The 23,912-nt window shown below is 42.6% G+C and overlaps 1 protein-coding gene across 8 annotated transcripts in view; it reads left to right on the forward strand.

Annotated features, from left to right (window-relative positions):
• Positions 1 to 23,912, forward strand: part of LOC109966070 (IQ motif and SEC7 domain-containing protein 1-like) — an 86,552-nt gene that overhangs the window by 58,708 nt on the left and 3,932 nt on the right. For 5 of the 8 annotated variants that reach the window (XR_002275718.1, XM_020610650.1, XM_020610651.1 and 2 more), the window contains 12 exons: positions 11,653 to 11,932; positions 12,203 to 13,476; positions 15,638 to 15,799; positions 16,048 to 16,170; positions 16,805 to 16,971; positions 17,249 to 17,388; positions 18,426 to 18,455; positions 20,129 to 20,254; positions 20,337 to 20,436; positions 20,689 to 20,850; positions 21,229 to 21,405; positions 22,982 to 23,031. Coding sequence is in view for 7 of the 8 variants with exons in the window: in XM_020610650.1 (XP_020466306.1) it covers positions 11,653 to 11,932; positions 12,203 to 13,476; positions 15,638 to 15,799; positions 16,048 to 16,170; positions 16,805 to 16,971; positions 17,249 to 17,388; positions 18,426 to 18,455; positions 20,129 to 20,254; positions 20,337 to 20,436; positions 20,689 to 20,850; positions 21,229 to 21,405; positions 22,982 to 23,031 (2,791 nt within the window). In the remaining variant the exon portion in view is untranslated. Of the gene's footprint in view, positions 1 to 5,985; positions 6,276 to 11,030; positions 11,147 to 11,652; positions 11,933 to 12,202; positions 13,477 to 15,637; positions 15,800 to 16,047; positions 16,171 to 16,804; positions 16,972 to 17,248; positions 17,389 to 18,425; positions 18,456 to 20,128; positions 20,255 to 20,336; positions 20,437 to 20,688; positions 20,851 to 21,228; positions 21,406 to 22,981; positions 23,032 to 23,912 lie in introns of those variants that run through there. The other 3 variants (XM_020610655.1, XM_020610652.1, XM_020610656.1) reach the window with 3 other exon arrangements.

The raw sequence follows: 23,912 nt of genomic DNA on the forward strand, positions 1-23,912 counted from the left end.
TGGGGTTGATGTTATACAAATCAGGAGTCTGTCACATGATTGACTGGCCACTGTGGTGCTGTTAGGCAGGGAAGAAGATGCTTAAGGAAGGTTGTGGGGCTTTCAAATGGTTTTCCAGAACTTTACAATATGTATGTATTTACAAAAAAATTGCATGAGTTTCATATATTCTAGTGATTTTAAAGAACTGGAGCTGCTTGTACTGCACACTACAGTTATTTACATTCTTATTGCATTGCACATTAAAATAAAGGAAACATGGAAAAAGTATACAGAAGATATCACTAAGGTAATCTATACAGTTGGTAATGAAGTAGAATGATGTAAGACGACACATTTTCCCAACACGTGACACATGTGAACCACCTTCTCTGTGTGACCTGAGACAGGTGTGAGCATGCCACAGCCTTTCACACGTGTACACGTCCCCTCCAACATCTCCCAACCAGGAAAGGCCGGTTGGTCTGTTACATTCTAGTGCCTTTGAATAACTCAAGCACACTCTTGACTTACAATTATGACAAACATGTGTGACCTCAGTCATCCAGAATGACATCACTGCCACATGTCTGCTCCTGGGCTTAGTGTGTGTCTTCAAGGCAGTGTGTAGTATGATGTCTGACCAGTGGGTGGCACTGTCACCCTGGGAGCCCACTGTGAACTGGATTTCATCATATAAGAGCTGTCAGGTCTGTTTTGTCAATATGGCTGTGGCGTCACACTCCTCTGAACATCATGACCACCATGAGTATTTATACTCGATGTGGCCTTTGTCACATTTACAACATGGGCTGCTCTGAGCACTAACCACTGGAGACACTGTCTATGTCATGTACTTTTTCTCCAGCTGACCTCAGAATTTCAAAGTGTCATTGAAAAACACCACACATCGATCTGCCATAAAGGCAGAGATGATGAGATGAAATCAGCAGGGCATTCAGTGGCCATTTTTTTATCTTAAAGAGTTTTTTTCCCCACTTGTTCTTCTTGGTTCCAGAGTGTTTACCAGAGTGTGTCACCTCACATGGGTCTATTTTTAGCTGGGGAGAGCTGTGCTGTAGTGTGTTTCAGTGCTGGGGAGGTGCTATGGTGAAGAGCTCCAGAGAAATAAAGTATCTGATAATGGAATGAACTGAAAGGAAAATATTGTAAATGGACAAACAGGGCCTGCTTCTAATAATGGTAACTGTACACAATAGGCGACCTCTGCCTGCCTTTTACAGAGATTGTGGTAGCATATGCATGCAGTCAGCAGTACAGCTTTGAAGTCCTGTATTTGCCATGGTTGTACTCTGGAATGAGCACATACTCATGCGGTCACAAGGTCTGTCATTGTATTCTTTCATTTTCTACGTCCACACAGTCATTGTGAGGATGGCAGAGAAATGCCCAGGTCCGTGGATGCCCACATTCATATTTCCAAACCCACCTGACTTGCATATGTATTTGGAATGTGAGAGAAACCCAGAGGACATCCACACAAACGCAGAGAGAACAAGCAGATGCTCCGCCTAAAAAGATGGAAAACCAAACCGGATCTTTAATACATGTTTCTCATGTTTAACTATGAACAAAGAAAGCCATTTCTTAGTGGTAAATATTCTGTGAAGATAAGCAGTTACTTAAAAAGCTTGCCAAAATAAAGATGGCAGAATTTAAGCCACTTGCTTGAATTAACATAGTTCGTTTTGAGAGTTATTCAAGCTTTATGCAACATTAGTGCTTTGTGTCACGTTAACAGTAACCAGTGCATTCTAATCAATTGCCAAATGTACTTGTTATTCAGCTAAAGTTGGCTTTGGACTGGAGCCTGCTTTTTGTAATGTTTGTCACAACCAGGCATCTGTAGTTTACGTCATCGCTAGGCAAGAGAACATGACGGGAAGGGCAAAGAGCGACTTATGGTGTCAGTTTGTTTTGAGTCTCAGTAGACCTTCTAGTGACTGAAAGGAAATTAGGTAGCGTAGCTTTAAGTTGAATTAGTTGAAAATATGCAATAAAATTCAAACATTAATGTAAAGTTACTGAAAAACACTGGTTGATTTCACAAAATTCCTGAATGATTAATAGTGTAGCTGTCCAGCTTTTTATGCTAGTCTAAGCTTATGTTCTCTTAGTGCCAGTGTTGTAGTCGAGTCCCCAATGTTCGAGTCCAAGCCAAGTTTCCAGTCCTCAGTGTTTGAGTCAGAATTGAGTCTTCAGTCCTCAGTGTTCGAGTCAGTCAAGTCTCCAGTCCCTAGTTTTTGAATCCGAGTCAAGTCTAAGTTGAATCCCTGTTACCTGAGTCAGTCATCAAGCTCTACATTAAACAGAGGTGACAAAGCTCTCACCATTTTATATTCCAAACTTTCTAACAGTGTGTTGCAGAGGTCACGCTAGACTTTCTCATTCTGTGTCATTTTGATGGACAAGGTCATAAAATTTCTGTCATAATTTATTACTACCCTCAATTTAATTTGCATGTTTTAATAAGACATATTTAATAGGATTTTTCATTCATTTTTATTGAATTTTTTAAAATAATTAATACAGAACAAGCCACTTTTCATGTCAACACCGCATAAAGCAGATGACATTGCCTTGTTTTTTTGTTTTTGATTTTTTTTTAACGTGTCAGCAAAGGCCACTAAAAATACTGTGGCCAGTGTGTGTCAACAAGCAAATATGAACATTGTAATTTTACAAAATTAGATTAGATTAGATTAGAAGGTCATCTGAACATGAGAGTTAGTTTGAAACATTTTGCCAATTATGGAAAATATTCGGTTAACAGAAACTCTTGTGTATTTCATCACCATATTTCTCTCCAAATTGATACATAGAAATCATTTATGGAAAGGAGGAGTGTATGCTTGATGAAAGTGGATACCGCATGGATACAACAGGGTATGAATGAAAAAGTTTTAATATCAATCACTTATGCCAAATATTACAGCCTATTACTTAAACGAATTCAGTCAGTGCTCGAGCCCGAGTCATCGGTGCTCAAGTCCGAGTCGAGTCACGAGTCCTGAAAATATGGAAAAGGAGGGTAAACAGTATCTGGGCTGGGCTTTGTAAAAAGAAGTACTTAGTTACTTCAAAATAATATTTGCAGTCATCTCCAGTTCAGTTTTTGGTTTCCATGTGTCTGGGGTATATAAATCCAGATTGGAATTCCTTGGTGATGTATGTATGTAACGGGAGAACAAAGAAAAGCCTCTCAGACATCACTCGCCACTGATGATCTTTGGTCATTTCCATTACAGTACATCCCGCAGGCAACACATCTGCTCCAGCTTTGCTGCCAGGATGTTAGGAGCACAGGCAGCATGTTCTTTAATTACTCTCATTTCGGCTCTATTTATACATCTGCTGCCAAATTCTTCTTATGTACAGAAAATCTTTGTTCCTGAGAATATACTGGGGGAAATGTGTTTCTCTTTTTCCCCTGCCTATACAAAGTCCTCTGTGTTCCCTAAGCTGTCCTGGGCTGCTACATTTCATTTACTGTGCTGTTGTATCAAATGATGACATCAGCCCGTTCTAATTGTTTCCATACCAGGCGAGGACTGGGTTTTCATTTTATTTTCCATTTCTTAGCTCAGGTCTCAGTCGCTCAGCATCCAGCAGAAACAGATAATGAAAAACGGTGCATGATGTCATTTGGATGGAGCACGTGGTGACAAAATCTTGTGACCAAGTTTCCAGGAAGCTCTCGTTTTCCTCTGTTTCCTTGTTGTCTTTTGTTCTGTTCTGCCCTTTTTTATTCTCTGTGCAAAGGGGAAATCCAGGTTTTTCTGTTCTTCCAATAACATTTACCTATTACATTTATAGGAAAGCGCCCAATAAGGCGTTTGTGTGTGGCTGACCTGTGGATGCCTCTTTGGTCTTGTCCCAAGTGTAATGAATGTCTGTATAATAAGAAAAGAAGGGAATGCAATGAAACTGATGGGGGTGGGGGATAATAGAGTAGGAGCTGAAATGCAGAGAGACCATATGTACTGACTTGAAGAAATGGTGTTTTATGAGGAAAGACTGGGCCTCAACTTGGAATTCTCAATGACATCATCCTGGGGCAGAGCGCCGTGCAGGCAGGACTCTGCAGACGGAGCAGGCCCTCATCAGATGGGGCGACTAGACTGGACCGTGACACTAAAGGAGAGAGAGAGAAGCACACAGAGGCAGGCAGACAAAGAAATACACAGGTTTACTAAGTGTCCCAAAGTCAGTGAAAACCTAAACAGCTCAGCTTCACCTGGAACTCACCTAATTTGATCATTTCAGTCGAGCTCTACTTAATGCTTAAACTGATGCGCCCTTGAGGTTCACACTTAAACAATCATGACAGGCTTGGGGCTTTATAAACATAACATGCTTGCCTTCAAAATGAGACCTTGATATTACTCCATATCTCATTCCCAAACAAATAAACTCTTATTAAGTCATTCCCTGTGGTCCTCCAGCAAAACAAAGCCCACACTGGGGCTCATATCTAATAGCACACACCTTTCAAAATCCTAATGCCTGCTTCCATCTGTGCCCCTTGGATGACAAAGTGTATCAAAATAATAGAATATTGAGGAGGCAGGTTTTATTAAAGGGGTGTCTTCAATGGCTTAAATTCCTCTTGTTTACTGGCACTGAGGCATAAATGGATGTCAGCAAGAGTGGAAAAGGTTGTGTGATGGAGGAGATCTGTTAGTTGAGTCAAGTGTCTGTGGCTTCACAAGGCATTAGCAGTTGTAGTCACCAGAGTACAAGGCCAGGGTCTCAAACTGAAATTGTTTAGTTGACCACTCACTGCTTTTCTGCACATAATCATTCTGCCTGAGTCACACAGAACAAGCAAGTCTGTGCACATCCCCTGTTGTGATTCATGACACTTGTTAAGATATACACACTTTTTCCTTTTAGCAAATCTTTAACTTCTCTCTGCACTCAACTTCATTCTGCATCTTTCATGTGAAGTCACAGAAAAGAACAGCCCGAGAAGGTGATCATTGTAGAGGTTCAGGCCTGTAATTGGTGGACATCAACATCTCCCTCCAGAGAGTGTGTGTGTGTGTCTGCAGACGATTGGTGTCTTTGTAAACTGGCTCCATGTGGGAGCCATTCTCATCTGTTTCCTGTGCATGTTGTCATTAGATAGAAAATACCTTTGACTTGAGAGCAGTTTTCCACAACCCCTTTCTCCCAGTGGGATGATTAGTCTCTGGCCTCTCTTAACAACAATGTGAAGTCCAGAAACGTGGCACTGTCAGTTCAGGGTTTGCTTCAAGTGTGAAGCTGGACAGAAGTCTTGGTGAGTTTTGTAGTGATGGCTGGCATTTTTAGCAGTTTATCCATGAAAATATACAATGCTGATATGAAGGGGGTTGACAATAAAAGGACTAGAAGTACTCAGCCTCTACACTACTGTAGTTTTCTAAAGCTGAAAAGTGGTGAAACCTTTCTGGTGTTTTTAAAAGCAACTACTCATCCCTGAAAGGCCCTGTTAATAGAGGTGCTCGCCATGTCTCGCTTTTTTCTGTTCATCAAAAAGGCAACAAAGGTACCACTGACGTCCAAACTGAAGCTGCCATACCTATATGCACCTAACTGCATTAAGCCACCTCTCTTTCTCCTTCCTTTTTCTCTGCGCTTGTGTACCTTACCGTCGCTCTCTCTAGCACTCCTCTTCATGCGTTTTTACACTCTCTGATAATGCCTCATTTTCTTGTCTGTCATCTAACGCAGGGTCATGTGTGTCCCTTTCTTGCATGATTAGTGTTATGCAGGAGGCATTTAATTTCTTTTTCTCTCTTTCTACCCAGCTACAGAGCCACCACGCTCTCACACCCTCTTCCCTGCATCCCACCCCCTTTCCATATTGCTCAGGGTCTGGCAGAAGCCCACACTCCCCTGTATCCCAGTCTCCGCCCCGTTATACTCCAACCAGCCCGGCGCACAGAGGACAGAGACGAAGAAAGAGAAAAGGAAAGAGCTCCATTTGTCTGTCAGAGATTACAAACAGCCTCTTGGCACTGACCGTGCACGTCTCCCATCCGTAGAGAGCTTACTCAGGGCAAAGAAATGGGAATGTCTGCGAGTAGTAGAGAGCTGCAAGGTTCAACAGATAACAGTTTTGAGATGTGTCTGTGCGTTAAAGAAACATTTTAGGCAGTAATGGGGACCAGTGAGGGGTTCTGCTAATGTTTGGAGTACATCATTTTGTGAGTGCCGGCCAGCATGTGGTGTTTGCAGTGTAATTCAGAGAAGACGCAGTCTCTGCTGGAGCTGGAGCTGAATGGCTGGTAAGAGTAATAGGAGAGTGTAAAATGTGAATGTTTGTCTTTTGTGTTTATGTGTATGGGTGGCAGAGTGGGCGGCTGTGTGCGTGCATGTGTGTGTTTTGACATTGGATGAGGTTACGCCAGGCTGCTAGAAGCTCTTAAGGCTTTGTTTGATGTACAGCAGAGAGACAATGTATGTGTTTGTGAAGAGAGCACGGTTCACGTGTTGTATTAAAGCACTTCTTCTGTGTTTTGACATAATCCACACTAGAAGATGACAGGGTTGTGAAGTCACAGAGATCGTGAATTTTAAAGTGGGCTCTGCCATTACGGGTTTGACTCCCATATAATGGAAAACCAATCATGTTCCCTTTCCTGATTCTGTGTGGATGTACTGTGTTTGGTCTTACTGTACAGAATCCATCTGTAATTCAGATTGTCCAGCCCTTGCTGTCTGAAGGGCGCTGCTGTGGCGCGCCGTGGCCCTCCGGCTCACTGGCCGTGACGCCTGTTTCACAGCTGGATCTTCAAGGAGATATGCTGGGTCTAGCGTAGAGGAGAGTTTATTCATTTATTACAGTGACAGTGGCTCTGTAGTAGTTTTTGTTGTTAAGTCTTGACAAGAGGGAAGAGGAGGTCATGCCTTGGTTTAGACAGAATCAGGTCTGGCAGTTAATGGGGGAATAGTATTGATTTATGTTCTGATGACATCAACAAAACATCAATCAACTATTCATCACACTTGCAGTGGAGTATGTTTTAATTTGCTGCATCTGCGCTACGCTAATAAAGCTTTTATTTTAAATCACCTTGAAAATTTGATTTGTGCAACTTGATTATGAGTCAGCTCATTAGCACTGATAAAAACCATAGCAATCAATAATCAGCAGTTGATGTAGTAAAAATTTGGTCACAGACATTTGTGAAAATATTTATCACCTGCAATAAGGTGTGATTGCAGCTCTAAAGGTAACCTAAAACAGTTACATGCAGATTGAAGCCACTGAGCAGACTGTACACACAGACACATTTAATACAGTGAGTACTGCAGCAGAATTGTTGTATCAGTTGGGTGACCGTACTTTGGTAACTGATGCGCAGCTGGCCAGTTTGAATTAGTTGTGAGATGAGAGTTTCTTATTTGTAAAGATGCCCAAATCCTCCAACTCTGAAGTATACAGCTTACAGTAGTAACCGTGACTCAGCAGTGAGTCTTGTGAGGCTTATATACTGTCTGCTGCAAACTCTCAAGGGTGATGCTGTCAGACTGCCAGCCATTGAAGCTTTCCAGTTTGCAGCTGTGTCAAACTGTAAATCTCCAGCCTGCTACTCACTGTCTTTTTATAGCTGTACAAAATCATCCATTACCATGGTCACTGGAGCAGAAACGATACATCTGAGTGTTCACTGGCAGGTTTACTCTTCAATGCTGGACTTCATTAATGTGTTACTGTGTGGTCTCGTAACCTTTTACCTGAAAAATCTATTCCTTCACATCTGTGTTGTTGGGGCTGGTGCACACATCTGTACTTGGGAGCTCTCTGAGCTGCTATAAAGAGAGAGTGAGTGAGCATCTGCTTTTGTTGTGTTTGGAGCACATGTTGTCGGTGCATGTGGGGTAAGAGCTGTGATATAGCAGCACTGTTTGGTTTTATTGGAAGGGTCCGTTTACTGCCTGTTTACACAACCACACAAACAGATTTCTGTAAATGATAAGGTTAAGGCAAGGAATCTAATTATGCACTTACTTGTTCTCCATGAATGTTATTATTCATATTTCATCTTAACCACTCTTTTGAAGTTGAGCAATGAAAGAGATTTCCCCTTGTACCCCCTCATTTAAAACCATTTAACTTTATAGAGCAGATCTTTACTTAGCAGACATGTTTGTTCTGCAGTTCACTGCTGTAGATACAACAGCTTGTAATGTTTTGCTCTTGCGTTACTTTCACACATACATGAGGTGACTTACACAAATCAAGATCGTTTCTCTGTACGTGCTCACTCTTAAAGAAGCCATCCCATGAGTTGGTTAAAAAGACATTTAGCCACACTGTCTTAACTATTCTTTTTCCTTTAACCTGAAAAAGGCTATTTAATTCCATGTTTACATAAATGCTTACAAATTCAGATTAATGTCAAACTTGAAGACTAAACATGCAACTGTTGTGCATGTCAGCACGTTGCTTGTGGAAAGGGATTATTACTAGGGCTCGCAACTGAATGGGGAATTATGTTTTCTTTAAATTTGATAAAAACCACATGCTAAAACAGAATTTGAAGTTGATTGGAGTGATATGCAAACACATTTGTAGACTTCTCTGGCGTCTCAGTGACTGTGTTTGGGAGCTACGGTGGTTCCACACTGCAGCTCTCTCCTTCTCTCCAGCGCCAGCCTGCACCTCATTAGCCTTCTTCTATTCCCAGAACTCCTGTAGATGTGACTCGTCTTTTCCGGGATGGAGGAATGTTTCTCCCTCAGGTCCGACTGGTGGAATAGGTTGAGGCCTGGATAGGGGCCTGGGCTTGTTTGTTCAGGATGTGTTGAGAGGGAAGGGGGTCGACCAACCCACCCCCTCCTGGATCTCATGGCTCAAAATCACTGCCAGCTGAGCTGACATGCTTATCCATGCCCACATCAGAACTAACAGGGGGCTCCTGGTGGATAAAGAGCCAGACGGAGGGACAGACACCACTGCTGTTATAGTGAGATCATATTTCAAGGGCTGTACAGTCACTGTCAGGAAGCAGTTGCGCAGCAGCCATGATTGCTTCATTCTGATATAACACGATTCTTAAGAATTCTGACTATAATTGAAATTTATTACGGATCATGTAAAAAGTTCTGACACTGATGATAGCGCTGGATAGAAGTCATAAGATCACCAAAGTTATTATAGTCCATCCTCAAATTTCCAATGGTTGTTGAGACATTTGCTGCGAGTCTTACCTCGGTGGCTGAGATGTTTCAGTCAGGATCAAAGTGGTGCACTGACTGACCAACAAGTGGACATTTGTCACTAGCATGACTAAAAATACAAACTACAAACTGAACACATACAACCTACTGGGCATCAATGGCTAAAGCCAAACTTATCGCCACTATAGAAGTGCCTCAATGTGACTTTATATGTTGTCATAATTGTTTCCTTGAAATGGGTCCTTGAGATTTTCTTAAATTTGCAGTGTGTCACATATTTTCAGTTACACACATTTCTATTAATTTGCTTCTTCAATTGTACATGTTCATTTGTCTGGAGACATATGGGCTTTCATCCTGCCTGCTGACAATCAAACTTTTTCTATCTAGTTATCCTTGACCATATGCACCCTGCTAAAAACTCATGAGAATGACTAAGCATTTAACAGTCTACCTAGACATCCTGTCTCCACTAAACATTTCTAATACAACAAGTATCTAACCAATTTCTATCTGACTAAAAAATACCAAACAATTTTAAATATGAATATACTGCAGTAATCACATGCCTCTTTTCATGATTACTAATGAAGAAATCACAGAACAAAAATGACCACAACTGGTGCTGTAACAACACACAAGGTGTGACTTTTTAATCCGGGGATAGCGACTTCATAGTTTGCCACAACAGATGGTTGCACACATTTGTCCCGGTGAAGTATCATTATCGGCGTGTTGTACAAGGTGTCCAACTGTGTGTGTGTGTGTGTGTGTGTGTGTGTGTGTGTGTCCTGGTCCACTCTGTAGTACTCTGTGTACCTATTGTCCAGAGGGAGTCATTTAACATTTACTTACCCTGAAGTTGTCCCAGTGGCCTTGGCTGACCCTGAATGGGTCATCTCCTCCCTGACAGAAGGGATGGAGGCCACTTAATGTGATGCACAAGAATTCACTCTGCTGCAGGAGTTGGTGAAAATAAACACCGGTGCTACTTGAAAACCTAATGTTTCAGTTTGAATCCAATCACCATCTTGGCTTTTAGAGCCAGACTAAACATTTACTGGATGCTGTGGATCGTAACCATAACTGGGGGTAGTTTGGCAGCCAGATTCAACCAACATGTTTTAATATTTCACACTCAGTGTTTGGTTGGAAAAAAGTGCCTTTTTGGAAACGAGCTTTTTTAAAGCTAAAGTGTCTTTAGCCCTTGCAGAGATGCAGACTGACTCACGTATGAATCTGAGAGAAACACCTATAATCACTGAATGTCCTACTACTCTATGAGCAATCATAGGCTCAGATCTGCCTGAATATGTTTTGTGAACATTTTGATGCTGTGTGAGTGCAGTTGTAAATCAGTAAATTTAAGCTATATTCAGTTAAGAGCCCAACTTTATTAATATAGTCACAATACAGACTTTACAGATGACCATATTCAGAACCACTTTTTCACTCAGCGCTGTTTGCTGTTGGTTGGCAAACTGTTGCTGATGAATGTTGATTTGAGGCTGTCAAATGAAGGAAGTAGACTGTGTACACTGAATGGGTGTGTCAAGTCACGGCTCACACACACTTTAGGCTGCCAGTGAACGGTGAATACCATGTACTGTGCAGGGGAGGAAATGTTGGTTAGTGTAATGTTTGTTTATCGAGCAGATGGACAAGACATTCACTCTCATCTCCGCTATTTTTACAGGACCGCTGAAGCTGTATTTGCTCTGTCTGGACTTTGTAACATGTTTTGGAACAGTTTGCCATCAGTCTGGCAAACATGATGCAACTCCTGTTGGTCGCTGATTGGCTCTTAAGGTGGCATAACCTGTAGTTTCCCTGAGGAACCTGTGTACTCTCGACTTAAGTAGACTGAAAGAATGGTGGACAAGATATGGAGGAAGAGTTGGCACTTTATAGAAATTAGACGGTCTTTTCGCAACAAGCGGTCATCTCGTAATTTGGCAGAATGTAAGCGTGAGTGAGTACCCTCTTGGTTTTTTCATATTAATTGTATAAGAGGTAATTCCATGAGGACAACAGATGACTGAATGTGTGAAATATTTGGTGAGTGTTGACGTGGCATTTGTATTTTCTTAATGTAGCATGGCAAAATCTGTGGCAGACTGTAACTATGACGGGTTACAGTTGAATGAATTGTGGCTTCTACTGTGTAACTTAAGGCTATAGAATCAGCACATTCCAGAAACAGTTACTCACTCAGGTTTGACATTATAATTCACTTTTATAATGCCACACTTATTTGTAAATTATATAACACAGACTAGTGATTTCAAGACTTAATAAAGGTTTTTGCCATAAGTCCCTGAAGTCTCTCTACTGTGACATTTCAAATGGATCATCAGAAACAATGTGATTAACCTGATAATACTTCAGTTATACTCTGACTCAAAAACTGAATTTGCATCACCTTACTTTATTTTCAACAAGACAAACTGTATAACCATCTGTTTGCTCTCATTGCAGTGTGGAAGGGGATGGACGGTCCAATGAGAGTGGCCCTTCCCTGGATGGTGGAGCCAGCTATGGCCAGGGCCCTGTAACTCACGGTTCAGCCATCAGCCCCGACCGATTTGACAGCCCACTTTACAGCCACGGGGTCCAGCCTGGACCTCAGAGGCCCCGTCGGCCCAAACTCCAGCACTCACAGTCCATTCTCCGTAAGCAGGCTGAGGAGGAGGCCATCAAGCGGTCACGCTCGCTCTCTGAGAGCTATGAGCTCTCCGCTGACCTCCAGGATAAGCAGGTACTCCCGAGTCGCCTTGCTGAATAGTTTGTTTTGGAGTAGGTTTCTCACACTCTCATAACACCACAAAGATTAAAAGAATTATGTGTAATTTTTGAAACATTATGAATTGTGTGTAGGTTGCTTATCAGAAACCCAGCTGTGTGATATTATTAACCAGGGAAATTTTATTGTTGGATGATGTTATAGACCATCTACAGCTAAGAAAACCAATTGAATATTCAATGTGTGGCACTGTTTCACAGTTAATTTACTTGGTTTTCTCTCTAGGTGGAGATGCTGGAGCGTAAATATGGTGGACGATTCATAACTCGACATGCCGCCCGCACCATTCAAACAGCCTTCCGCCAGTATCAAATGAACAAGAACTTTGAACGTCTCAGGAGTTCTATGTCTGAGAACCGGATGTCCAGACGCATCGTTCTCTCCAACATGAGGATGCAGCTCTCATTTGAGGGCCCTGAAAAAGTGCACAGCTCTTATTTCGAAGGGAGGCAGGTGTCTATGACGGAGGATGGCACCCCGCTGTCCATGGTGCAGTCTGAATGTGGAGATATAGCGGTCAACCAGCAGGCCAACATGGCATCTCACCCAGCCCCACAGGGTGACTTGACAGATGCCATCACGGAGCTGGAGGATGCCTTTTCCCGGCAGGTCAAATCTCTGGCTGAGTCGATAGATGATGCACTGAACTGTCGCAGCCTTCAGGGGGATGAGGGTCCTGACCCAGAGGCTATGGGCTGCTCCGAGGTGGAGAGGGAAATGCCCTATCAGGTGAAGTCCCATCGCAGGGCAGCTGAACGCTTGCACGATGAAACGATGGCATCTTATAGCGATGTTACTCTATTCATCGACGAGGAGGACATGCCCCCTTCTATTGCTCTGTTGAGGTCAGGGGACCAGCCCTCCAGCACAGAATCAGACTTGCGTTTGCGGTCAGTCAACTCCTCCCAGGAGTACTGGCCTATTGACACTAAAGATGAGGGTCGTGATACAGACACAAGCTGCCGCAGCACTCCGTCTCTGGAATGCCAAGAGCAACGTCTTAGAATAGACCATCTTCCTTTGTTGACCATCGAGCCCCCTAGTGACAGCTCTGCAGAGCTCAGTGACCGGTCTGAACGAGGCTCTGTCAAACGGCCTCATGTGTATGAACCACACGGCCACATTGTAACGTCATCGCAGGCTAGCCCTAAACACATTTCTCACGGACCCCCACCACGAGCTCCCTCCCGTGACGATGATGCACCTTTACGCCATCGCCAGCTGGAAAGCCACCTAGCAATCAATGGCTCAGCTAACAGGCAGAGCAAATCGGAGTCTGACTTCTCTGATGGGGACAACGACAGCATCAACAGCACATCCAACTCCAATGACACCATCAACTGCAGCTCCGAGTCTTCGTCAAGAGACAGCCTGCGAGAGCAGACACTCAGCAAGCAGACTTACCATAAAGAGACTCGCAACAGCTGGGACTCGCCTATCTTCAGTAATGATGTTATTCGCAAGAGGCACTACCGCATCGGCCTGAATCTCTTCAACAAGTAGGTACTCCTCTGTGTTGGACCAGTTGCTTGGCCGCTGTATTTCAAAGTTCAAAGTGTTTATTTTGTCATATGCACAGTTAGGATACGTGTTTCCCTGTACAATGAAATTCTTACTTTGCCGTCCACCTGAATGCCACAAAATACAAATGAAATATAAAGTAGATAAATAAAGAACACAAAATCTAAGGCACTTTAAGCAGCACAGATGTAGCAATATAGTAGAAAAAAAATATACAAGAATATAACAGAATGTATGCTGCATGGGAGCACCATGTGCAGCAGAGTCGTTGTGCAATTATGCATGTAACAAAATCTAGGACACTTTAGGCAGCATACAATAAAAGAATATAACAGAATGTGCAGCAGTCAACAGTCACTGTGGAATTATGTATGTGCAAACAGAATGTAAACAGTACATCACGTATTTCCTGGTAATAAACTCCTCAGCTGTTTAGGAGTCTGATGGCAGAGGGAAAGAAAGAGTTTTTCAGTCTAGTGGTCCTGCATTTCACACTTTTGAACCTCTGGCCAGAGGGCAAAGAAGTGAACAGTCCGTGCTGGGGGTGGGTTGGATCTTTGAGGATGGAGGCAGCCTTCCTACACACCCTACGGTGGTAAATGCTCTGCAGAGAAGGCAGTGGAGTCCTGGTGATCTTCTCCACAGTCTTTACCACTCTGCAGGTGCTTGCAGTCCATAGCAGTAGTGCTGCCATACCAGACAGTGATGCAGCTGGTCAAGATGCTCTCCACGATGCAGCTGTAGAGGTTGATGAGGATCCTAGGCAACATGCCAAACCTCCTCAGCCTCCTCAGGAAGTACAGCCGCCATTGGGCCTTCTTGACCAGCTGTGTGGTGTTATGTGTCCAAGTGAGGTCCTCACTGATGTGGACACCCAGGTATTTGAAGCTGCTCACCCTCTCCACTTCGAGCCCCCGGATGAACGGCAGGCGATGATTTCTCCTCTCCTTCCTCATGTCCACTATCATCTCCTTCGTCTTGTCCGTGTTAAGGCTGAGATTATTGTCCTTGCACCATGACACCAGACTGACCACCTCCCTTCTGTAGGCTACTTCGTCCCCGCCAGTGATCCGACCAATCACTGCGGTGTCGTCCGCGAACTTCAGGATGATGTTGTCTTTGTGGGAGGCGACACAGTTGTGGGTGAAAATGGTGTAGAGGATGGGACTGAGGACACATCCCTGTGGGGCACCAGTGTTTGTAACAATGCTGACTGAAATCCTATTGCCAATCCTGACAGTCTGGGGCCTGCCAGTCAGAAAGTCCAGGAGCCAGTTATAGAGGGCGGGTGGGTATTTGCAGCAATTATTGTCTCAGTGAGGGGAGAAGATATGAGAGGAGCCTCTTGGAAAGTCATTCATTCTGCTCTACACTCACTGCTTGTTGCATTGTTAAGTGTAGTCAGTTGTATCAGTATCAAATTCAAAGGTATTTTGAAAGATACTTGCATGGCTGAAGAAATTCAGAAGACACTGACTACACTGATTTTTTTTTGCAATTCATTGTCTTTTATGAGACTTGGAGATACTGTTTTTGTGTTAGGGCGGTAATTTAAATGTTTCACTCTACATCTGTTTGCATGCGTCTATTCTTCAATTTAATATGGGAGCCCAATGTACAGAGCAATGTCATCCCACAGCAAGAAGGTTCCAGGTTGAAGCCCTGGCCGACCCGGTGCATTTCTGTGGGGAGTTTGCATGTTCTTCCTGTGCCTGCGTAGGTTCTCTCCCACAGTCCAAAGACATGTAGCTTAGGTTGATTGGTGACTCTAAATTGCCCAGTGGGTGTGAGTGAGTGTATGTGTGGTTGTTTGTCTACATGTCAGCCCTGTGATAGACTGGCGACCTGTCCAGGGTGGACCCCGCCTCACGCCCATTGTGAGTTGGGATAAGCAATATAGATGATGGATGGATGGCTCAATGTACAGCTAATAGAAAATGAAAAATGCCATCACTGCTGTACCTTACCTACTGTGTGTATACACTCAAACACACACACACATGCTGTGTTTTCATTTCTTGTGGGGACTTTACATTGACTTACATTCGTTTCCTGTAGACATATCCTAACCTTAACCATAACCACCAAGGCACTTCATTCAAATGTTTTAAAATAATCCATCCATGTTGAATGTTTCAGAAAGCCAGAGAAAGGCATCCAGTATCTGACTGAGAGGGGATTCATCCCTGACACACCGGTCGGTGTAGCTCACTTCCTTCTGCAGAGGAAGGGGCTGAGCAGGCAGATGATTGGAGAATTCCTTGGAAACCGACAGAAACAGTTCAACAGAGATGTCTTAGAGTAAGTATCATCTTCCCTAAAATGAGGTATAAATGTGATCAGAGGAAAGATCAGAATTATTAAAATAAAAATCTGTGTAAGCATATGTAAGTCCAGGACCCCTGTTTTGTGCAAATTACAAAACTAATTAAAGCTGCTAACACTGATATATCCTCTGTAATAGAATCTAGACCAACAATAAGGCCTGTAAGATAAAACGATTGGTGATGAGCACAAAAATATTCTCCATCTGTCCCCTTATGTACCAGCTGTGTAGTAGATGAAATGGACTTCCAGGGAATGGAGCTGGACGAGGCTCTCAGGAAATTTCAGAACCACATCCGTGTCCAGGGTGAGGCCCAGAAGGTGGAGCGGCTCATCGAAGCCTTCAGGTAAGGTGGACGGTATACAATAACAAATAGAACAGTCTTTTGAGTTTTCCAGTTTGGGTGTGAGAGACTCAGGGTGAGACATTCAAATGAGTTATAACTATGTTTAGGTCTAGGGTTGATTAATAGGCTTGAGTCAAAGATCGCTGCCACGCCACCACCTCGGCCTGTGTTTCGAGGGATGTGACAGTTACTGTGACTAGGTGGAGTGGATTCATTTAGGCTGACATATCATTATACATTTCTTTACTTTGGGTGCTGTGGTTTTGGTAATCTTTGCTGTTGCTACTAGATACTTGAATTTCCCTTGGGATCAATAAAATATTTATCTATCTATTATAATAAACAAACTAGACAGTACAAGAACACATTGTGTATTAATGCTTTGTGATCAGAACACACTGGCAGCATTTTATGTAAACCTTTATTGATTTTTCAAGTTACTGCTGCTGGTGTTGCTCACAGTTGTGTTGTCTAGATAATTATTGTTACATAAAAGACAGTTTTTGCATCACTTCTCCTTTCTGTGGGCGGAGTTGAAAACAGTTCCTCACCAGTTTCCTTGTGCGAGTTTTGTAATCTAAGTGTGGTTGCATGCTCTGGTGGGTCATATTTCTTTCACTCCTTGTGCCTCCAGCCAGCGCTACTGCATCTGTAACCCCACTGTGGTGCGGCAGTTCAGGAACCCTGACACCATCTTCATCCTGGCCTTTGCCATCATCCTCCTCAACACCGACATGTACAGCCCCAACGTCAAGCCTGAGAGGAAGATGAAGCTGGAGGACTTTATCAAGAATTTAAGAGGTAATATAATTTCATTTGTGAATATGTTGACTGATATTTTTAAAAGTGCTCATAAGTCTGACCTAAGACACCAGGTCATTTAACATTTTTATAAACTTCAAAATTTCACTTAACATGTTGTAATTTGTCTCCCTCCTTTCTTCTCCCTCTCTTTCCTATTTTCAAATTAAACCATTTCCTGTTTTTCCAATTCTGATCTATTGACACAGCAATTGTGTTTTAATACAACCACTGACTTACTGTACACATGGTAACTCAGTTATTCACTCTGTTCAAGGTGTGGACGATGGAGAGGACATACCCAGGGAGACTCTGGTTGGCATCTATGAGAGGATTCGTAAGCGAGAGCTCAAGACCAATGAAGACCACGTCTCACAGGTGCAGAAGGTTGAGAAGCTCATTGTGGGAAAGAAACCCGTGAGTAATATTTACTATCAAAATTCACTAAAATAACAGTTGAATTTCTTATTTATCATTATTATGGCAAGGTGTGACTTTAGTCTCTGAGGCATCTTTGGTTCGTAAAATGTACATAGTATTGAATATTCCACTCATGCGGCTATTTCTGCCTAGAATCACCTTCTAGAAATAACAGTTCATTGTAGTCCTGATTTTCTAACCTCAAATGTTGACAGTTTTAAGCTATAAAAGGCACAGAGAGATTAAGAAAATCTCAGTATTTTGTAACTTTAGGTGCTGTGGGTGTAGGGACTCGCATCTAAGCTTAGACCTTCACGCTGGCGATTTTAACACACCCATCACCCAGTGCTGCAGTCGGATGAAAAATGGCTATTTGCTGCCACCTTAAAACACTGTAGTCCCTAACTAGTTTTAGAGGTAGAGGCAGTTGCAGTGCTTGAATACTGCAGCGCTCGCAATGTTTGGTTAAACATTGCGTTAAACCACTTATTCACTAATTATTGATCTATTTTCAGATTTAGTTCTGAGTGTGCTCCAGCCCCTCAGGAGCAGAGAAACGGCATTTCTACACTATTCTGTAGGCTGTGTTGTCCCTTTCGTGTGTGAAATTTAGAAATGTGATTAACCTATACACCCTCAGGGTGAGGTTTGTCTTGCATGGTGGACTTTGTTTAGCTGCAGAATTAAAAGCCCAGAAGAACACTCAATAAAGCACTTGAACATAAAAACACACATTGGAATTCCTCTCCATAATAATGAGGTCTGCTAATGTTGCACAGAGTGGGCTTCTAGAGGAAGATCAGCTTTCATTTCTACACCATTACAGACTCCATCAAGTCTGGAAGCAAATAGACTTGCCACCCTGTATACAGAACTCAGGAGGTCCATGCATCTTCAGAGACACTTTAATAGGATATAGGTGTACAGTCTTTAATAATTAATAAGTAGGAGAGGTTACATTTTAATGTTGTTAGAGGCAAGTGTAACAAATCCCATCATAATAGCTACATATACTTTATCCTCTCTCTTTTCAGATCGGATCACTCCATCACGGCCTCGGATGTGTAAGTAAGCTACATGTCCATAAATCATATTGTACTTGACCACTTGTCTTTCATCATTGTAGTGTATGTGCATGGCCTTCTGTCTCTGGATACTGCAGTTAAATCACATCATACAGGTACAGTACTTTTTAGAGTCTGATTAACTCGGAGCAGGAACGTTTGCTCCCTGCAGAATCACATCTGTCACAGAACAAACGAGCAGTCACTGTTGTACCCCTGAGACAGAGTCAGGCAGCTGTAAAGAACCATAAATCCTCACGTGGCACTGAGCTGCAGTGTTTTCAGATTCTATGCTCGGCAGTGTGGTCATCACTGTTGGGCATGTGCAACACAGATGCCTCTTAGTTACAAAACATACTGCTTTTGTCCTGTTTATATGGAGATTATTAGTTAGCAAACTTTTTAACGGAAGGTTGCTTCTTTTGCAACAGATCAGTGCTTATCATACAGTATTTGTGTACTTGTTGTTTTCTTGTACATCTGGACAAATCACAGTTTGGGATACCCATGTAGCGGTTTACATCAGTGGGTTATCTCTTTAATAGGAGGAAGGTAAACATAGCAATGCATCTTATGCTTCATGCTCTGTTACCAGTTAACTGTCATTGGTGGAACAAAACTAATGTGGTAAAAATGATGACAAACAAAACTATATTGTTTATTTGGTTCGATTTTAAAATGCACAGTGATGATAATTTAACATTTGCTTTTGTCTGCAGCTGGTCACATGGTATTTTGGGGATAGTACATGCCAGCGTCATTCGGCTTCGTTTTTCAGTGTTGATCGCCAGCTGTTTTTATAAGTGAGGACACCTGATCATGTGTTATCGGTTACATGTTATTTATCTCCCATGGAGCCTCACTCCTGTGTTCTGTTACAAGTCACCAGTTTTACTGAAGACTTAACCTTAATTTTGCTGTGTTGATTTTTTTGGAATATAAATGCTTCTAATCTCAGGATATGTGCTGTGGTTATGAACCATGTAAAAGAATGGATTACATGTTTTCAGTATATTGACAATATTTTATATTCATGTTATTGTCAACAAATCCAAAGACCAAATTTTAACAGTGCGTTAGTCTCTAACTTTCCTACTTTGTCATGGGCTCCATATCGCCCATGACTATTTTTTAATCAAACAGATGAACAGCGTAGTTTTAGCAAACATTACTCGACCATGAGTATAAATAGTGCATGTGTTTGGGATTATTTTGAGCTGTGGGTTTTTGTGCACTGGTGAGTATTTACAGCAGCAGGACAGCGTATATGGGATACACTCAAAATAAGATGCAGTGTCCATATTTATGGTAATGAAGGAAGAAGGATGTGGCTCGCAGGTGCATTTCGAACACTACTTAGTAAAATCTATTCACTGACATTTTTGGCAAAAGAGAAATATAGACGGTCACCAGACGTATCCTCTCATACAGTAGGACACACTCAATTATTCAACAGCAGCGTCCAAAATGTCAGCGCTTCTCCCCCATAAATTACTGTTAACTGTTTTGAAGAATGTTAAACAGATAGGAGGAGTAACTCTTTCATCCTTTGGCTACATCTTCATTAAGTTCTGCTCAGAGGAAAAGGGACTTTTGTTCCTTATTACCTTGTGGTCTGAAGTCACAATGACTTCTGAAGTGTTGTTTTCTGTGCTCTCTCTTCTGCCCTCTAGGTGCTGTCGCTGCCCCACCGCCGGCTGGTGTGTTACTGTCGCCTGTTTGAAGTACCAGATCCCAACAAGCTCCAGAAGCTGGGCCTGCATCAACGGGAGATCTTCCTGTTCAATGACCTTCTAGTGGTAAAGGCTCTCTCCTCGCCTCTGTTCTCTTCTCCTCTCTTTGTAGACCAGCCCTCATAATATTCTCTCTGCATTATTTCAGGTAACCAAGATTTTCCAGAAAAAAAAGAACTCTGTAACATACAGTTTCAGACAGTCCTTCTCTCTGTATGGGATGCAAGTCATGCTGTTTGAAAATCAGTGTAAGTGCCACAGGGTGTCTTCTTCTATTCAGTTTGTCTCTCTGTAGCGTGTTGACTGACGGTATTTACATCACAGGGGGATTTGATTTAGCCCTGTAATAAATTCAGCAAGAAAGGGAAGTCAGATCAACGGGCTGTGACATTATTTATCCTCTCCCAAATTCAGACAGATTCGTCCAGTGTGTTTAAACTTGGTTATGATCAATGGCTCTTGTGTAAATGTCTGTCCCTCTCTGTTTGCTGTTGCCACAGATTACCCGAATGGAATCAGACTTACGTCAGCGATACCGGGTGCGGACATCAAAGTCCTCATCAACTTTAACGCGCCCAACCCCCAGGACCGCAAAAAGTTCACAGATGACCTGCGCGAGTCCATTGCCGAGGTCCAGGAAATGGAGAAATACAGAATAGAATGTGAGCTGCCTGTTTTGTTTTTTGTTTTTTTTTCATCCCATCCCATTTTTACTCTGGCTGCCTCTGGCTGGGTAAAGGAGAAACAGGGCATGGTCCATATTACTCAATTGCAGCAGTTTCTGAGAGAATGTTCAGAGTTTACAGGATGACTAACCGAAGGGGGAGCAGTTTTTTTGGGGACATCTGAAAGGAGAGTTCCGTGAGACATACAAAAACAGGATGTTGGAAATTATGTAGATATGTAGTGGAGGTTCAGGAGTTTCAGGCAGCAAATGGGGGCTGGATAAGTTCCACACAAGTTGTACAGTCATTCTCTGGCCAGAGTTGATGTAAAACCACTGGCTTTTACCTCGGTCTTTTCTTGGCTCCTATCCACAGCTGAGCTGGAGAAGCAGAAGGGGGTGGTGAGGCCTAGCATGTCACAGAGCTCTGGTCTGAAGAAGGAATCTGGCAACGGGAGCATGAACCGTGCTAGTCTGGACGACACTTACGCCATGGGAGAGGGCCTGAAGAGGAGCGCCCTCAGCAGCTCCCTGCGAGACCTCTCCGAAGCAGGTACAGCAGAACGGTTTTGCCTTTGCCAACCGGTTCTCCTTCTGTCATCCACCTCTGTGTGATGATCTTAGAGTTCTTCCCTTTAAGTCCACTAATCTAACTCACTCGTGGTTGGATTGTTTGGTGTAGGTGGTTTGCCTTTCTTCTCTACTGCTTTGTTTTAGAGAGACTTGAGGTGTTTTACAGTTCAAAGGCTGAATACCTATTTGAGAAGAGGTTAATTGTTAAGAAAGTTAAAATAGATTTTTCTGGATCTGTCTTTTCAGTGGTGAATGAAATTGATGGGCAGTTGTCACCTCTAATCATTTGGATGAGTTTACATTACCATTCATGTTTTTCTCATCACTTTATTTGTAACATATTACTTTTGCATTCCTAAGTTGGTTTCATTCAAAGACATTTCATTATCATCTTATGTTTTATTCAAAAATCATGTCGCATATCCTCTCACTTATATCTGTGAACCAAATAAACCAGCCCTGCTGTTCACTGTTTTTAAGCAGCAACAAGATCAAGATGTAGTTTCGGCCTTGGTGTTAGCAGTCATTTCACATCCATGAATATCGGTGTTTAATGCAGCCGCTGCATTTGTGAAGCCAGACTACATTTCATTCATTACAGATAACAGCTATGTGAAGTTACTGGATGATTTTTACCTTGATAACAAAGTGAAATCCAGTCAGGGGTCTTATGATCACTTCCTCAATGGGAGATGATACTGTAGGTCAGACAGTGATGACGTCTGTCCCTTTGCCCTCCTGGCTCCTGTGTTTTTTTTTCCATGCAGGATGTGGCATGTTAGTGGAGTCATTTTTGTTAAGTGTTTTCTTTTTGTTTTTTCCTGCCATACCCCATTTCATGTGTATTTACTGTTATTTCCATACATACAATATCAGGGACTTTCCTGTGTATGTGTGATTATTGGTCATGTATCATTGGCTGAGTGTGCCTAACTGCAGCAGAGAGCTCTGTTCACCCTCAGACCTGTATATGCCTGTACATCCCATGTGCAACAACCACTGTATTGCTTTTGATGTGTCTCCTCCTTTGTGACTGTCAAAAAGACTTCGACCCTTCTGCAAATCTACAGTAACAATATTGTGGCAACATTAAGAACAGGTTGTCATATTTGATCAAAACAAGAATTAAGAGACAAATTTGTTTAGGCATCAACACTGATCATTAGTAAACCTTTACTGTGGACATTTTCTTGGTCGTTCCAACTCTCTGCTCCATATTTGTTGAGAAACTGCATTCAAAATTTTAGGTATTCCTGGACTGAGCCACAAGTTCAAAGTGCGTTTTAGAACCTAAATCACTGAAATTTCAATGCAGCTTTAATGTTCAATCTGAGTGAAGATGTGACTTCACTATACAGTTAGCCACAGCACCACCTGTCACCCACCACCCTCACCAGACCTTAATGCCCTGTCCCCTTCCTGCCCATATTTGGACCTTACTCACAGTCATAATCCACTGCACTGCCCCCGAAGAGACTGGTGGGCGGCCTAAACATCTGTAGTCGATCCAGGAGTGCTGTCGATCTCTAATCTGTGGTATTGCATGTCTCGGGCAGGCAAGCGGGGGCGTCGCAGCAGTGCAGGATCACTAGACAGCAATATGGAAGTAAGTTGGAAGCAGCTGGTATCCAAGCTACTCTCTATGTGATGATGTGCACTGTGAAAACACACCATTTATTTTTTGGTCTGACACCTTCTTTGCTTCATAGACTCAGTCCATTTGTTTGGATCATTTATTTTTCTCCTTGGGATGCGTTATAACCTGCTTGCCTCAGTTAGTGTGCATGTATGGGTTGCCTGCCTCTGATCCTGCCCCCTTTTTTGGAAGTCAGAGATCTTCTGTTTGGATTATGTTATATGACCAATATACACTTTACCGTCAAACAAGCATGACTCTACTAATCCCTCGTCTGATCCCTCCCCTTGTCGTCTCTGTCTTTCATTCAATCACATCCAAGAGCTTTTCATTTGGTTGTTGTTCTCTGTGGTGAGGTTTTATTCTATACATCTGCTGCAGCTTCTCACCCTGTCCGGGTTTATTTTTTCTCCTATCCAAAACGTCTCTAAAATGCTGTTTGGTACAGAGAGGAACATAGCCTTCACAGTCAGAGGTCCACAGATGGGCCTCACGCGGACTTATAAAGATGTGGATTTCATTCATTCATCGTTCACCCATTTCATGTGTCCATGAGTTCACGTGCTGGGACCCTGAAAATTTCATTCTGCTTTCAAAGACATCTTATAGTCTTTCTGTAGTCTTAGATGAAGCATGTGCAAAAGGAAAAGTCTTTTTTTTTTTTAGGAAAATTCATACCTGGATAGTGAGTATTGTTGGATCAGAATAAGGGGGAAAAGTGCCCAGGCCTGTTGTGAAGTCTGCACTCAAGAGCTTAGTTCCTCCTGCCTTCTGACTTCTAGTTGAAGGCTAATGTGTGGATGACAAGTTTGCCTGTCATTTCCTCTGCATGTGGAAACTATGCGTCCATT

This window comes from Monopterus albus, unplaced genomic scaffold (genome assembly GCF_001952655.1).
Source record: "Monopterus albus unplaced genomic scaffold, M_albus_1.0 scaffold106.1, whole genome shotgun sequence".
NCBI lineage: Eukaryota > Metazoa > Chordata > Actinopteri > Synbranchiformes > Synbranchidae > Monopterus > Monopterus albus.